We start from the raw sequence: 17397 nt of genomic DNA on the forward strand, positions 1-17397 counted from the left end.
TCAGATTTAAAAGTGAAATTTATTCATCTATATATAGTTTACAACTCCAATCCTAAGAAAATGTACAAAGATCATTTCCAACAATGAACAGCCATTATATGGTTGTGATATTCAAACAAAATATTGCAGTCAATTTCTCATGCTAAGGAGGCCTTTCGTGATTATAGATAACAGAAAACTTGACGTAATTTGGTTGAAACAATAAATATTTGATATTTGATTTATGGAATGTTACACAAATGCAAGGCAAAAATATAATGACTGCAAATGATTCACGCATAAGATTCAACATTGAATTCGTAAAAAATAGAGACATTTAAAAATTTAATTTCTGCAATGACATCAACAAGCTGCATATTAAACAACTGCAAGTAAAGAGATATTGGAGAAAAAATAATTTGTATAACAGAATCCCTTTAAAAGTATAATATGCAACTGCTTCAATTGTAGAATAGTAAAAATCTGCTTTTCACATAAAACTCATGTATTTCTAATTTTTCCTGGAACATAATTTTTGTCGATAGATGGATCTTGCAAAAACATATGAAGGCAACGTTCATTTTGAGCCAAAGGATGACCAGCAACCCTGGAAAGCAAACAAATACTTTTTTAAAAAGATGCTACAGTAAAACACTTGAGCATTAACTGAAAAGGTAATGAACACATAATTAGCAGTTAATTACCGCCCCCTAAGCTAGGGATAAAGTAGAACTACATGCAATATACCAGACAGCCTGATTATCACATCCAGAGACTGCAGTTTGTTCTTGTAGGAACTCATCAGTCTGGATTAGTGAATAAACAAGCTGGAGGCAGATGTCATCTCATTGAAGTTGAGAATGCCAACAAACTTACAGATAAATTAAATTCATCTCACCATCAAGAGCCCCTAGCGAGATAAAGCAAAACTACATGCAATATACCAGACAGCCTGGTTATCTCATCCAGAGACTGCAGTTTGTTCTTGTAGGAACTCATCAGTCTGGATTAGTGAGTAAACAAGCTGGAGGCACATGTCATCTCATTGAAGTTGAGAATGTCAACAAACTAACAGATAAATTTATCTCACCATCAAGAGCCCCTAGCATGAATAGTAGGTATAGTTTAGGTATTGAGCAGTAAGTTACCGCCCCTAAGTCAGAGATAAAGCAAAACTACATGCGATATACCAGACAGCCTGGTTATCTCATCCAGAGACTGCAGTTTTGTTCTTGTAAGAACTCATCAGTCTGGATTAGTGAACAACCAAGTTGGAGGCAGATGACCAGTTTGTTTTCACTTTCAGCTTCAATGAGTTGACACCTGCTTCCAGCTCAGTTATTCACAAATCCAGATGATTTGAAAAATCCAGATCCATTGATGAGTTCCAGTAACAACAAAACTGCAGTCTTTGGATGTGATCATCGGGCAGTCTGGCATATTGCATGAATTATCAGACAGCCATTAGTACAATACCCAGTTTTTAAGCACAAAAACAATATACAGTAACCCCTTGCTACATGGTGCTTGTTGGGAGATGACAAAAAAACATGATTATACAATAGACCCTCGTTTAACATGGGGGTTATGTTCCACGGAAATGCCGCGTAAAACGAAGTCGCATAAGTTGAGACTTAATAATAGTGTTAACATAGAGGTTAGGTTCCGTAGATGAAAAAAAATCCATTCTAGTGACAGATAAAGGTATATAGTAAGTTTAATGTGTACTTATTCCAATATATACGCACAACGTGCATATAGAAAATGTGAATTAACTTAGTGCTTATTAAAAAGAGCTGTTTATGGTATACAATAAAAAAAAATCTCTGTAATTCGATGTGGGGCATTAATGCTCAGGGGTGCCGACTTGCAAAAATTATTGGGGGGGGGGGCCACCCATCACTGGGGGGTTTAGAGGGGTTATCAAATCCCACGGAGGTCCTCCCCCCCAAAATAATGGTCATATTTGTGTACCTTGAAAATGCCATATTTTCTGGTGTGAATAATTTAAACAGTATGTGACATGGCGTTTTTGAAGTAAAACAATCTAAAAATTGGTATACAAATTTTCTGGTTCAACTAGACCATGTCACTTGTCTTAGTAAGGGACATGTTTTTGTTCTATTTTATGGGGAGGCATGCAGTGCTGTAGCTAGGCATTGATATAAGATAGAGCACAAGACTTGCATGGAAGAGTACTCCCAGAGACGCAGACTTAAAAATATTTAATTTGTGCATGTTTTTAAGACCAGTTGTTTTTTCATTAATAATATCAGCTAACATATTCAAGTGTAAACGCAGTCTCTCAATATCTAGATCATTTTTGAAAAAATCAGTTGATTTTTCAAAATTTGTTTCACCTCTGTTTGAAACCAGCTGATGGTAGCAAGGAAACACTAAATATTTTCACCCTTAGTTTCTTGCGAACCAAAGTAAAAAAACTTTTTACACACATTTATTTCCCCATTATTGGCAATTTTAATGTGATTTAGTGGTTAACTCTTTAAATATCACCAACATTGGCCAAATAAACACCAGATTTAAAAATTGAAAAAAAAAATCACCAAGTTTTTCGCCAAGCCGAAAGTTTGGCGATATCGCCAAGTGTTTGACAAATTATAACACCATTTGAGTTAGCATTGAAATTAACAATTCTTCCCCCCCCCCCCAAAAAAAGAGGTGTAAAAAACCCCCTTAGGAACAGCCGAATGCAACCAAAAGGATAGGTGCACAACTAGACTCCACTAGAAGTCTACGTACCAAATTTCAACTTTCTAGGACATGCCGTTTTTGAGTTATGCAAGACACATATGCACATAGGTACGTCACGAGAAAACTCGTTGTAATTAACTCGGAGATCGTCAAAATAGATATTTTGGGTGTCTGTATGTTCCTAAGCATATATCCACGTGTGGTCAGGTCAAAAAAAAAAAAAAAAAAAACTCAACATTCATTCGGGGTGAGCAAAATGGAAATCAAGGCCGATTTTTGAGCGAAAACTTTTTTGTGAATACAATACTTCCTTTTTCTGTAAAAGGAAGTAAAAAGCAAGCACTCTTGTTCAACTGCAATGACCTGTGTGAGACCAGTTGATGTAAACCGCCCAAAAATTCAAGATTGCATCGTTTCACAAACCTCAATATAAAGTGCCTTGCAGTACTCCTTTGGGATTTTGAAAGTGTGCTGTGAGCTGGCTTTGTTGTTTTCATACCTCTTTGATACATGTCAATTCCGAGGAAGCAAATGATCATCATTTTGTGAAGGTTTTTCTTTTAAACATAATTCCCAAAAGAATTTAAAACTATATCACGCCTCCCATTTAATATACAAATGAAACCCTCAAATATTTTTTTTCCATATCAGCAACACTATCATTATTTACACCACTCATTTTCAATTGACCTGCTTACTACCATAATAATTATTTGTTTTAACTCAATACAATGTATTTTACGAGGTAAACTCTTCAAACGAAGAAAATAAAAGATACATTTACGAGCTTAGAAAGTATAATATAACTAATAATTTTCTTGATTCATTGGAGGGGCTCTGCCTCTTCAAAAATATTTGAGAGGGCTTGGGCCCCTCAGGCCCCATGGAGCCAGCGCCAGTTAACACTTCCATAATCAATTGCTTAATCTCCATGACAGGATTTTCCTTCACTAATAAACCAGAACATTTGTCAGTGTCTAGGAATGGCTCAAAATTTTCAGTGAAAGCTTTTGGTTGTGTGTCATTGATGTTCTCATTGGTTTTGTTCTCCCCTTTGTCACTTCTAAAAGTACTTTCTGATAATTCTAAATTGTGCGAATTTAATAACTTTACTTCTGGAAAGTGCTCTGGAACCAATCTACAACCTAGGAGTTGAAGAGAGGGAAATTTTATTTGTCTGCAATTCTGCATCCACGTAAAATAAAAGTGTCAAATCTTAAACCAAGTATATTCGAAACCGCATAAAATGCGAGTCTACTGTATATCCAAAAACGCAATAACAAGGAAGTCGTTAAAAAAAAAAAACTAGAATTGTAAAATTATGAGAAATTTTAAAAACTTTGAAAAATAAAACTAATTTTTTTTACAAATTAAAATGGAGTTTTACAAAAGAAAAAACATTATCACTTGCTCATCAGCCCCAAAGCAGAATACTACGAATTTTGCGATGTACGTCGCAGAACAGATTCCTGAGCTGCAGAACAATTCTGTTCAAATATGAGAGGAAAGCTGACAAATTTTCTGCAGAGATTCTGCAAGTTTCAGTGAAATTTCTGCAGAAAATCTGCAGAAACCATGGTGCAGAAAATCGGCAGAAACTGCGGTGCCGAAAATCTGCAGAAACCGCGATGCCGAAAACCTGCAAAAACCGCAATGCAGAAAATCTGCTGAAACCTTGATTTACCGATAATCTACAAACACGGCAGTGCCGAAAATCTGCAGAAAATTTGTAGAAACTGCAGATTTTCTACAGATATCTTCCAACTCAAGACAGAATTTTGCAGAACTTTAGCAGATTTCTTAAAACTAGAAGAAAAGCTAAAATTCTCGCAAATTACGATAATTTGGCGGAAAGCTCACGATGTTGAATTCGATATGCTTTTTTTAAACACAGTTAACTGTACACTACTTCTTAGCTGTTGTAATTGCGAAAAAGCTAGCACATGTTCAGAAACATAGTACATTAAACCAATAGAAAAACAATAATAAAAACATACTTATTTATAAAAGTTTCTAAGCCTTTTCTTCTATCCTCGATGAACTCTTCATCATAAATTCCGTCATCTCCTCTTAACGGTAGCTGTCTTTTCCAAGCTTTTCCAGGAAGAGGTGGCACTACAATCTTAATCAAAAGAAATTCTACGTTATACAATGATTGCACTCGCAAAACTATTTATTCCATCTTCAAAGAACAAATATCAGTTTAACATTAGAACCATGGAAATTTCCATCTACCTAAAACCGTGGGCAAGGGTCAATTTGACCCAAACTTAAAATGGGTTCTTTGATGTTTAGAAAGAGGTAAAAAAATATTTTTGATGAACAAGAGTAATACTAAGATTATACAATATAATAGTAAGATATAAAATTCTCTCCCATTAACTTTAATCATTTATTCATTTCACTTTGTAGTGGAAATTTTTTAGCGCATGTTAAAAATATTAATATTTTAAATAGAGACGTACCAAGTACTCGGTACTTGGCCAAATTCTGATCAGATACTCGGCCAATACCGAGTAGTTGCAAAAAATTGAATATTGTCCAAGGTAGTACTGAAATTTATCAAAAAAAGAGCAAGCATTATTTTCTGCAATCATTTACAATTAAAATTTATAAGTCAAATTGAAATTTTGAGAATAATGAAATTTGTAATAGTTTAATGGAATAAATTTTTATTTTAATGTCTCTAAAGTTAACAAAACTTATTTATCAAAAATTATGCAAAAAAGGTAAGTATAGAAAATATGGAATTTTTATATGAAAAATGGATTTTTGCTACAAAGAAACATTAGTTATAAAAATATAAAAATACCTTTGCTTAAAAAATAAAAGGAAATAAAACATTAAAAGTACAGTGCAGGAACACTACTGACACATGTTTTGGCGTTACAAGGAATTCCTTTTCCAATGCACAAAATGGGAGCTAGTGGTTTTAAAGGCATCCGACAAAAGTCGGATTTTTTTGTCGAATGTCTTTACATTCTTTAGCTCACATGTTATGCACTGAAAAAGACGTTCCTTGTAACGGGGGGGAGGGGGGGCGGGCAGAAACACGTGTCTGCAGTGTTCCTGCACATTTGTTGTATTAAAAAAATTATTTATGTTTCACGGACTAAAACTATAATTGATTGGTATACAGTGAAACCCCTCCTAACGGACACCCCTCTTATGCGAACAATTTTTAATTCCCCAGTTCCAATGCAAATAAAATTATTAAACCCCTATCCAGCGAACACCTCTCTATTGCAGACAAAAAAAATTGTCCTATTAGTGTCTGCATTAGAAGGATTTTACTGTAATTTGTTTTAATTCCAACTTGATTAATCATACCTTTCATTTATTTATTTTTAATTTTAAAAATAATTTTTTTTGTAAAATTTTTGACACAAACAAAATTGTTTATATAATGTGTAATTGAATTGCAGCAGGAATTTAGTTTTAAAAAATATATGGACAAGGAGGTCTATACTACTATTCCAATAAGTTCAAAATTCATCCAATGTGTGTCGGTGGTTCTTCTTAAAACATAATTGGTACTTGGTAACTCAGCCGAGTAGTGAAAGGCCGAGTACTCGGTACTCGGCCAAAGTGCTACTCGGTACGTTTCTAATTTTAAAGAAAATTCTGTAATTTTAGGAAGAAGGAAACATTCCATGATTTATTTTAATTGTATTGCTTGCTTATTTTTTATGAATAAATCTACAAAAAATTCTTAAATTAAAATGACAAAGCTCTTACCAGCAATATGGATAAATTCTTTGTGTGTTACCTGCAATTAACACAGCTCCTTTTTATACACTTAGTGCACTTGCCACATATTGGTTTTTTACAGTCAAAACAGTTGTCAACAGTTTGATTATTGCATTTTGGGACATGACAACGCACTCTTTTTGGAACTACCGACATATCTTTTTAAGATCCGGGTGTCAGTTTGGCTAAATTCCGGCTTTGCAATATGTCTGGATATGTTCTTTTAAGTTTTGTTGAAATGTATGTTGTTCTCGGTTCTTCGACGAGCTGCTGAAGAAACTCTTTCCTTGAAATGTTTTTTCCTGTAGCTTGTTTATACAAAATCCTGGAGTTTATTCCCGCAAGGTCAAGGATATTGTAAAAGACGTGAAAGGTCATCTCCTAGGACCCAGCTTTTACGGTGTACTTTCGAGCCATTTGGTCTGCGACATCCACACCACATTTTGTAGAGTTATAAAATGATACTGTCTCTGGTAACATTTTCTTATTATTAGTGTCAATATGAACAGTTGGATGCAATGAGCTAAGTATTTTGTAGTAGTTACCGCCCTAAGCCAGGGTTAAGGCAGAAATACTTTAAATACACCACCAGCTCAGTTATTCCATCCGAGGACTGCAGTTTCGTGCTGGTGGTGTATTTAAAGTATTTCTGCCTCAGCCCTGGCTTAGGGCGGTAACTTACTACAAAATACCATGCTTTGGCATCAATCTTTGAGTTGAACCGCACCATTGCTGCGGTCACTCATCTGGTGTACTAATTCTACATTAGCTACCAGTTTGTTTGGCTCTCTTAGCTCCCTTAAGAGGTTTTTCGCCTCCAGCTCATGCAATTCCTATTCCGAGCTGATGAGTGCTAAAAAGCACGAAACTGCAGTCCTTGGATGGAATAACTGAGCTGGTGGTGTATTTAAAGTAATGAGCTAAGTAGTATGACATTTTTCTTTTGCTTCCCTTGATAAACTGTCATGGTGCTTTAGTAATGTCGTTTCATGCAAGGGTGTCTTCATTTTTTTTTAAATACAATTGTAGGCACTTCTTTACGATTTCGTTTTACTGTTCTAATTAAGCTTGTATTTTTTCTTTTAAAATTTTTGCTAGGTTCAAAGTTGTAAAATAATTGTCCGTGGTGACATTTCTTCCTTTATTTTCAAACGGTTTGATTAAATTCAGAACAACATATTCGCAAAGATTCTGATTAGTAAGATGATTCTTATTTTTACCTAGATATGGAAAACCATTCACTATGTACTTTGTGTCAGCATCTGCGGCAATCCAGAATTTTATCCCAAACTTGTCAGGTTTATTCGGCATGTATTGCGTAAACTTGCATCTGGCTTTTTGTGGGAAAGATTTGTTCATTAACTGTAACGTAGGGTCCGGGTTTATAACAAATGATAGAATTTTCAGTAAACATGTCCCAAATTTTTGAAATTAGACAAAATTTGTCCGTTTTCAAACGTTTTGATCTGGTTGTTTTTTTGATTGAAGCGTAAAAATCTCAAAATCTCTAAACCTGTCTCTCGCCATTGTTTCACGAAAAAGAGGAGGACGCCAAACAGTTTACCATAAACTGTCAAGTTCTAGCCCTTTTGCGCAGTATAGACCTTGAGCATATAAAATTGCAATGAATGCATCAATTTCTTCTAATTTTAGGGTTCAATCATTGTTTCCCAGCTGTCCATGAGCTTCTTCTTCTGTACACATTTTTATGTGATGAAGCAAATTTTCATTTATGAGTAGTCTCCACGAGCTGGACGCAAATTCATCATCAATGTTCCGCTTTGCGTACAATGTCGGGCCGCAAGCTTCTTTACAAACATTATGTTGTGAAATTCTTCCACAATCGTTAGTTTCAGAAGAAATAATTTTCAATTTTGATCCATCTACCGTAAAAATTTCTCCATTTTCTACCTATTTTGGTGTTATATTTGGAGATTTTGCTTTACGCTTTTTTCCTCTTGCTTTTGATGTTACACATTGGTTGTCGGATAAGCGATTCGTATCATTGTCAGATTGAGTCGCAAAATCAACGTATAAATTATCATCTGATGATTCATTCTTCGTTTGATGACGGGGCATATTCTTCACGGAATAAATCATGGTCATAATTTTCATCTTCGGACTCATTTTCCTACAGCTCTTGCATGTATTCAAGAGCTTCCTTGACCGAAAGCAAACAACGTTTTCTTGACATTATTCTGCCGAGACCAAGAATGGTTTGCAACTAGCAGTATAAACACAGCTCTGTCAGATAAGAAAAGAAAGAGAAATAGCTAGTTTTTCTTATCAGTAACCTGTCTTGTTCCATGACCTTGACCCATTTAACCTTCAGTGTCTACTATATGTCCTTTTCATACCAATTGGGGAGCAGTTTTGACTCTTACCGATTCCAAGAATCGTTTTGTTTTGCATCTACTAAGCGAAGGGTCATTCTGACCCTTACCGCGGTTTAAGGTATAAGGGGGTAAACAATATGCAGGGAGGCCCGTTAAAGCCATTTGTGATGGGCTCCAAAACTCCTCTGCATGCACCTATGTGGAAATGGTAGGAGAAGTTTTCAACATTGAAAATGAAATATGGTAAACAGCTGAAGAAGTTTGCTTGTATCACAAAAATATAACAACTACAAAGATGAGTTTAGAACAATGATACGGGTACAATTATTTCTTTAATGAACACAAACACAGGAATAGATGCACTAATATACATTTTGTTGAAAGACAAAATCAAATCTAATTTAATTTTAAAACCTACCTTGCTATCTCTTTCTAGTTCATTCCTTAGCCATTCAAAGTCACTGTATCTCCTTCGAACACTTGAATCTTTCAATTTAAATACAGGTAAATTTGTCTATAAGAAAAAAACAATAATTACTTTAATAAAACCATTAAGTTAATTTAAGTTAAATTTAAACTAAGTATTTACTTACAATCAAGTGCAACCCATTTAAAAAAAAAAATACTGAACAATAACCAGATTTTTAACACATTAACTTTTGAGAAAATAAGAATCCGAAACACTTTTACAAAATCTTAAATTCATATCATTAAATCAAATAGTTAAGACCAATAAATTTTTTTGGCTTTACGACAGAATACTAGAAAAGAAGATGAAGAAAATTCAGTTGTAATATTGAAGAGATTTAGTTCGTTACTCGGAACCACTTTTTAACCTTTTCATAATGCCAACAGAAAATTTTTTCAGAAAGTGAGATATTTGTTTGACATATTAGATTGCTAGTTCAATAGCCAATAACATTTAGACAAACAAAGTATCTAACTGAAACATATCTTTTCATTCAATGCGAGTGTAGTTTTTATCTTCTCTCAAGCACTTGTCTTAAGTCTTGGTCTTGATAATCAGTATTGTGCTAAATTTATTTTGTGATTTTTTATTATTAGTTAACTTCATCAGTTGGATTGAGTACACTTTACAAATAAGAGCAGACTTATTCAGAGTAGTGATTCTGGATGTATACACATCTGGAGGGAGCCAGGCACCAAGCAATAACCCTCCGACAGCCTCGAAAGTAGTTTCTAGGTCCTGCAGTTCTCGTTTGGGGAGGCATGCTACTCAGATACTGTACAGACCTCCAAAGTTACTTAAAGTCAAAAAATGTAATTTTTTACTTCAGTTCAGAAAACATTTCCAAGATACTCGACCCTCTTTTCCTTGCCACTCAAAATTTAAAACTGCTTTTCTAGGACTCTCATTTTGCAAAATTTTCGACTTTTATCTCCCGCACTTCCGTCCTGCTAACTTAACCCAAGGCAGACTAAAATGGAATTTTAAACTTTTGATATGTTTTTCTTGAAAGCAATAAATTACACGTAAATAGTTTTTCGGTATTAACCTTATCTTAAGTTTCTTAAATCATCCCTATTTCTGTTGTTAATTTTAAATTCCAACTTGGCAAAAGAACAAAGATGGGTAGAGGTGGTGGTTTTTCGGAAAAATCAACGATTCCCTACTGTTTGCGAGGTGGACAAACACCCCAAGCAAGTTTCTGTTAAGATTTGGAATGGCCCCTCACAAACTGATCGGCTAAATCCGCCACTGGTCTCTTTAGTCCTGAGACAGCATACCGCCAAGGTTAGGACCTGATGACTTCTCCTCATAGTGAAGGGGAACTGTAAGACTGTAATACAGCCCTACTTAGACATAAGTTGTTACATTGCAATAAACAAGTTCTTAGATCTTCAATGCCAAAAATTTTCTCACCAATGAGATTTCAAAACATCCATTCCTCCTGCAAAGTCTTAACATTTTAGCCTAAAACTTAAGTTTTTAAAATTTCAATATCAAAAAAGTGTCAGGCGCAACCTCCAAACCCTGCTCTTTTATCAAACGTGATCGTTAGGAGTTCTCCAAAGACTGCCTTAAATTAATGAGTGAAGTTCTCTATTTCAAAAAATTCCAAGTGGATCTTCTTAAAGTGCAAATTTCCTCTCTCCTGCAATATTTCCAAAAGTATACTCCAGTTATGTATTTAAAATTCTAACTTCGACAAATTTTCAAGGGAGTGGCTTTAAACCTCTAAGATCCTGGCCTTAAAACCTAATGGCCCTCTAAGTAACATAGTACCCTTTTCACTATGATCATCACTTATAGCTCAAAAATTAGCTTTCAGAACATTTCACAGGACTCTCTTTAAAAGAGACTAAAATTGATGTCAGTTTTGAAAAACATTCTAGATGGTTTAATCTCTCCTTTCCTCCATATCAAAACAGATTAAAATCGCAAATTTAGTCTTCAATATCTAAAAATTATCAGAGGGTCTTCGGATCCCCTGATGTCGCAAAAGGTAAATTAAATTCGACTTCAGTTTGAAAATAATTCAGTCAAGGATCCCTAATCCCTTTCCCTCAATTTTACCAAAAATTGCTGAAACTTGCTATTTTGGCGTCAGTTTTCGAAATTCATAAGTTTTCAAGGGCCTCCCTCGGAGGCCCTTGAACTCCTCTCCCATTTTGAACCTCTCCTTACCAAAACTCTTTTAAAGACTTCATTTTCTAAAATTTTCCAAGAGAGGTCGAGTGACTATCCACCTCTGTCCCATTGCTATTGTCACAAAAGACAGTCCAAATTCCGTTTTTAGGGCTTGTAGCAATTGGCACATTACTTTTTCGTCAAAACAGTAAAACTGCACATCAAGAATTTCTCAGTGTTAAAACTTGTCTAACGTTTTTAAAGTTCACTCTCTTCTTTCTCTGTGTCTTAAATTAAATGCAATCATTCTGTTTGTAAAAGGAACTGCCAGAATTCTCTGATTGGGCAGCGCATTCGTTAAAGCCGGCTCTGATCCTCTCTCAAGTAAGCATGGTAGGGGAATGCGGAACAAAGTGAAATAGTTAAAATAACTTACTTTTCTCAAAATGAACAAATTGGAGTTTCGCTTTGAAAATTACGATGCATAAAGAAAGAACAATGTTTTTGAATAAAAATTTCTTTAAAAACATCATTTTTATTTTTTGCAGTCCATTAGTGCCTTCACACAAAATTGTCACTTTGTTTTTCATGGGGGGAGGGGGGACGATGAAAAATAAAATATTTTTGTTCAAATGAGTGAGCAAATAAAAGAATGAATGAAGAAATTAATAGATAAAAATAATTCAACGTATAAATAAATAAAATAATCAATGCATTGAGAAAAATAAATGAGTGAATGAATAAGAAAATAGGTGAATGAATGAAAAAAAGGGAAGTAATTAGACAAAGAAATGTAAATAAATCAGTGACAAACACAAGAAGGGGGGGGGGTCACGCGGGTCATGCCCCCCCTCCCCCAAATTGCGAACATATTCGAATGTTTGCTTTGGAAAAAAAAAAAAAATTGATCAAAAATATGAAAAAGAATGTTTTTTTTAAATTTAATATTTTTTGGACATTACATGAAGGGGTGGATACAAGGGGGGGGGGGGTCATGTGGGTCGTGAACTCTGCCCCCCCCCCCATTATCTGCGAAATTTCTTTGTAATCGTATAAGATTCATTGCATTCGAGTCTTGAATATGACTGCTTGAAAAAATTTTTAAAATCTGAATGGAACTATAAGAAAAAAGAAATTTTTTAATTTGTTTTGTAGCATAACATGTCATTTGCTATTAATATATAGCTTTGCTTGAGACAGACTTTCTACGGCGCTGTTTTCAGGCGCCATTAAACTGAATAAACAAAGTGTCTGCTGCCCCAATCGGTTTTTATGCTAAAAATTTAATGGATGACAGAAATATTTTTAGAGCTGTAAGGCATCGCTTCAATTGATAAAACATTTGATTGTGAAATTACACTGGTAAACAAAGGTTTTGTTACATGAAACATTTATAGTGTTCTAAAGATAATTTTTGACACTGATTTTAAACATTTTTCCATCACCTATAGTTTTTGCGTAGTAATAGGTTTTAAGTTATTTATTTTCCCCATGTTTTCCTATTCCACGTAATGATAAAAACTAATAGACTGGTTGACAAAAATTTTGTTAAATGAAACATTTATAGCTTTCTAGAGTAATTTTTGACACTGATTTCAAATATCCAATCAGAATTACCCACAGTTTTTGCGTAGTCATTGGTTTTAAGTGATTTATTCTTCTTGTGTTTTCACATATCACGTAATGATAAAAACTCATAATTAACAATTAAAATCTTGTCATAAAGACAAGGAATATGGAGATAGTCAGGTTTGCTGGTACTGCAGTGGGAACATGGTAGTCAATCTTAATGGCACCCCATTGTCGTGATAGAGGCTACCTGAATTGATTGAATTATTTTCTTTGTTATTTGAATGCAAACATAAAGAATTCCTAGATTTTACTCTAAGGGAAATGCTTTAGTATACTGTAACAGTATTGATTCTAATAGATATGTTTGTATTTTAAAATCAAACAGATGAGACTTGGTATTCTTTCGAAATTAGTTTAAAAGCTTTCCTAATGCACGATTGAAACACGTTGCCTTTGTTATCACTAGCATGTTCAGTTGCAATGAAAGAAACATGTGGAAATTTTAAAGTCCTTTTTAGATAAAAATTTAGAACAACACATATCATGAGACATTTATTTCTGGCCTAAAATTAAATTAAACAAATTTTATTAACTGATAAATTTTATTAAAACAATGCTGCTTTCTCCTATGGAAAAGGGATATCAGTGGCAAGAAAACTTCAAAAAAAAAAAAGACTGGACCTGTTATTCTACTGACTTTTCATACTAAATTAAGCCTTTTCAAAAACTTTGTAACTGCTTTAAAACACTGGAGCTAAATTTGAATACTTAAAACCAGAATTTCTAGGTATTATTAAAGTAAAGCTTTAAAAAAAAATCTTTGGAGTGGCCTCTATTGTCCAAGTAAACAAATTCTAGCTGATTAACGCTAGACAAGATCAGGTATTTTTCTTGATGTAACAGAAAAAAAGTTTTTTTTTTTTTTTTTTTGCAGATTAGTGTTATTTTTTATGCAAAGTCTCTAAATTAGTATTTCTTTCTGTTTGATTTTTAGACAGATTCTTTTTTGTTCGTGCTGAGTTTATTTGTAAATGTGTTGTGAATAGTTAATTAGTTAAAATCAGTGATTTGGATTTTAGGAAAAAACAATGAAGTTTTCGGCCGACAAAACATTGTCGTCTTTTTTTTCAAAGTTAAAAAAAAAACTGATGAACCCAAATCTGATGGAAACATATTTCTCGCTTCTGTATCAGACTGAGACTGTGACGTTCTCGTCTACCTCCGATTTTTCTACAACTGACAAGAATCAGTAGGTGAATATTGATCAATGTCTAAATTACATTCATAAAATACTTAATTTTTAATTAGGTTTTCGGTACATTTTAAAGCCAAGTTTTAATAGTATATTTCTGCATACAAGATAGATGTGTCATAATCAAATATATGAATGAAATGAACCTTATGTACAGAGATATCAGTACATAAAATTTAAAAAAAACGAGCAGAGACCATTGTAAGAAGATCTTAATGTTTATTTTATTGTAATTTAGTTTCGTCAGTTAGTTAATTACAACTTTTCTGCTAAACAATCCTTCATTTCAGGCCCAGATCCATAACATTCGGGTTCTACTACAAATATCAACAAGACCTAAACGTTTTTTCAACTCTTATCTGAGAAACCCATTCTATTCAAAGTCGCTGTGTAAATTTGAACAGGATTTAAACTTTTTTTCAGCACAAATTCAAAGTTCAATGTAAGAACAGGAAATATCACACTATCTCTTCACGGCGTTTCCAGATATCAAACCAAGTGATTTACTTTAATTATTTTAATTAAATGTAATCCAAGTTTAAGAAAATTGCCTTACGTGAGACTACATAATCTATGGTTGCCATTTCCGAAAATTTAGGGCTGACAACACATTCTAAAACCTGAAAAATTATTTAAAAGAAAAAACTTTAAAAATATGGTTATTTCAATAATTTTTTTATGCAATTTTGACTTTTTTTATGGGGGGCGAAGGGGGGAGGGTACAACAACTTTCTTATATTTTTGAAATTTTCAGAGCGTCTTCCAAAAATTTTACTTGAGTTCACTCTCACACCTGATCATGATCTCCCCCCCCCCTCAACATGAAATCCTGTATCCACCCGAGATAAATTAAGCAAAAAATGAAATGAAGCATTTAACTTTGCCCCTCATGCACTTAGATAATTGTACAAAATATTTAAAATACAAATAAGCATAATCTCAAACAAATAAATAACTGCACCAGGCACCAAATACAAGTAGATCTCAATTAAAATTTCAAAAAGAACTTAATTATTTTATAACTACATTTAGCAAAAATAACTTTTGGCTTAGCACAAAATATTGCAATAAGAGTCAATTTTTGAAAATTGCCTGCATTTTTTTATGCTTTGATCTTTAGAGATTTACTTTTGCCTGAATGGAATCTATTATATTGTCGCCTCAAAGCAACACTAGCATCTAATCCCAGGGACAATACTAAGATATTCTACTGTTGCTATGAGGCAACGACATGTGCTACAACATGAATAAAATGTTATCACATAGTTGGCACTACGAACAGTATTCCACCATTTCACTTTGCCCCACATTCATTTTTTTCCTTATTACAAATCTACTTCATGTGTTCAACATTACTTGGACTCCAAATGTTACTCTGGAGTTATGGCACTCTTGGAATTTTAAATATTATGACTCCTGATTCCTTTACTCCAAAATCAGTTCAACTCCACAACTCTATTCAACTTAGTTAAAATTTTGCTACTCTAAGTATTACATAATATTTTTAAGGCAATTTTATTTAATTTTATCAAAATTTTATGTATCAATTTTTATAGCAATCTCAACATTTTTCACGACAAAATACTACAAGTGCAAAGCTTCCAATTGTAAACAAGTTTCCCTTTTTAAGTTAGCTAGCGTGATGTTTACATTCTTGGTAACAGCTGAGGCTAACTGCAAATGGACTCTGGCGTAAGCAAACAGGTGCAATAAGCAAAATAAAGCATCACTTATGAATGTAGCTGCTTTTTAAATCACATTATGCAGTAAGTACAACTGCGGCATGGTAGCTCAAGTTTTGTATAAAATTTTATAAGTTTACTAGTTCGAAAAGTGTAAGCATAGCCCAGGATTACAATACGAATAACGTTGAATTTCTAAAGCCAGTATCACAAAATGTTTCATGAATTAAAAGTGTTACATAAGTTTTATAAGATGCGACAAGTCTTTAAAAGGCAACTTGTCTTCTGTCGAATTATACAAATTGTAAACAATCTCATACTTCGATAAAAATGTAAGTAATACAAATAAAAGTGAACTGTCAGTTTAAGGTGTGAAACAGAAACGTATAACTTACTCGTAAGCGTACTTCGTAGTCCGTGTACCGTTTCCGAGCGACTCCATGAGTAATTGGATTGAGTACGTCAATTTCGAGAAAATTGGCCGGCGCAGCATAAGCGTCATCTAAAGTCTGTTTTTTAGGCTGTAATCTTCGTGTGGCATCTTGTGGAGGTCCTTCTGTCGTCCCGTCCATCATTTTGTGAAAATACACAAATCACTCAATGCAGACGGCACTTGTTTTTCCAGTTATTTCTACTATAGGAAACCAGTGCAAGTGAAATCTGATTGGGGGCGGTTGACTTAGCGCATTGTTGCCATTTCTAAAACGGTAAACATGCTTTAAATTTCTGACAGAAATGTTTGCAAGTGATAAAACAACAATAATACTTTTTAAGTCACTGAAATAACTGTTGGATTAGGATTTGACTTTTCTACAGTGATTCGGATTAAATCATGGTAAGATCTTTCTTGACTCAACTAACTTTAATAATCATGCATCGAAAAAAGAATTCCTGCAATCACGTGCACTACCAAAAGAAGTAAAGAAAATTTGTAACTGAGCTCGAATACGCTACCTTGCGGCGATTAAAAATACTACAGAAAAAGGTAAAACATTTCGTTGTACGTGTTTTCTTTGGAGTAAATTACTGGTTTTAGACAGTTTATGGTGTAACGTAATTTCAGAAGAATAGAAAAGAAAGGTTTCCACAAACAGGAGGAAAGATTACTGTAGTTAACTAATAAGCTTCAAAGCAAGTTATAAATTACGGCACTTGTTTGTTTTCAACTCCTGACACACAGAGGAAGGGGGTTATAAGTTTGACGTGTCTGTATATCTGTCCAGGGCCGGATTAAGCCAGCGCGGGGCCCGTAGCAAATGTTTCCAAGGGGCCCTCGTTTTTGCATGATATAGTTAACAATAGAGCTCTTCTTCATGGAGATGGTAGGTGCACTTATAACTCGCATGAATACATAAATGTGGATATAATTTTACGGCTTTACGATGCTTAGGACCCTCTTATATTGCCCCTCGTCTTCCCGTTACTACGCGTTTTCAACTTTTAATTCCAAAAAGCAATGTTTGAACGATATAAAAAGAGGGGGGTCCGGGGGCTTCCCCCCGGAAAATTTTCGATATTTCA

General features: G+C 34.0%; 1 protein-coding gene across 1 annotated transcript; it reads right to left on the reverse strand.

The window, feature by feature from the left end:
- On the reverse strand, window positions 1-16551 carry LOC129224127 (sorting nexin-12-like). Its single transcript, XM_054858540.1, has 4 exons — window positions 16272-16551; window positions 9196-9291; window positions 4689-4813; window positions 1-586 (listed from the first exon to the last, which is right to left on the reverse strand). The coding sequence occupies exons 1-4, from the start codon at window positions 16449-16451 to the stop codon at window positions 481-483; spliced, it is 507 nt and encodes a 168-aa protein (XP_054714515.1). The 5' UTR covers window positions 16452-16551; the 3' UTR covers window positions 1-480.
- Between the last annotated feature and the right edge of the window lie 846 nt (window positions 16552-17397).

Source organism: Uloborus diversus, chromosome 6 (assembly GCF_026930045.1).
Source record: "Uloborus diversus isolate 005 chromosome 6, Udiv.v.3.1, whole genome shotgun sequence".
NCBI lineage: Eukaryota > Metazoa > Arthropoda > Arachnida > Araneae > Uloboridae > Uloborus > Uloborus diversus.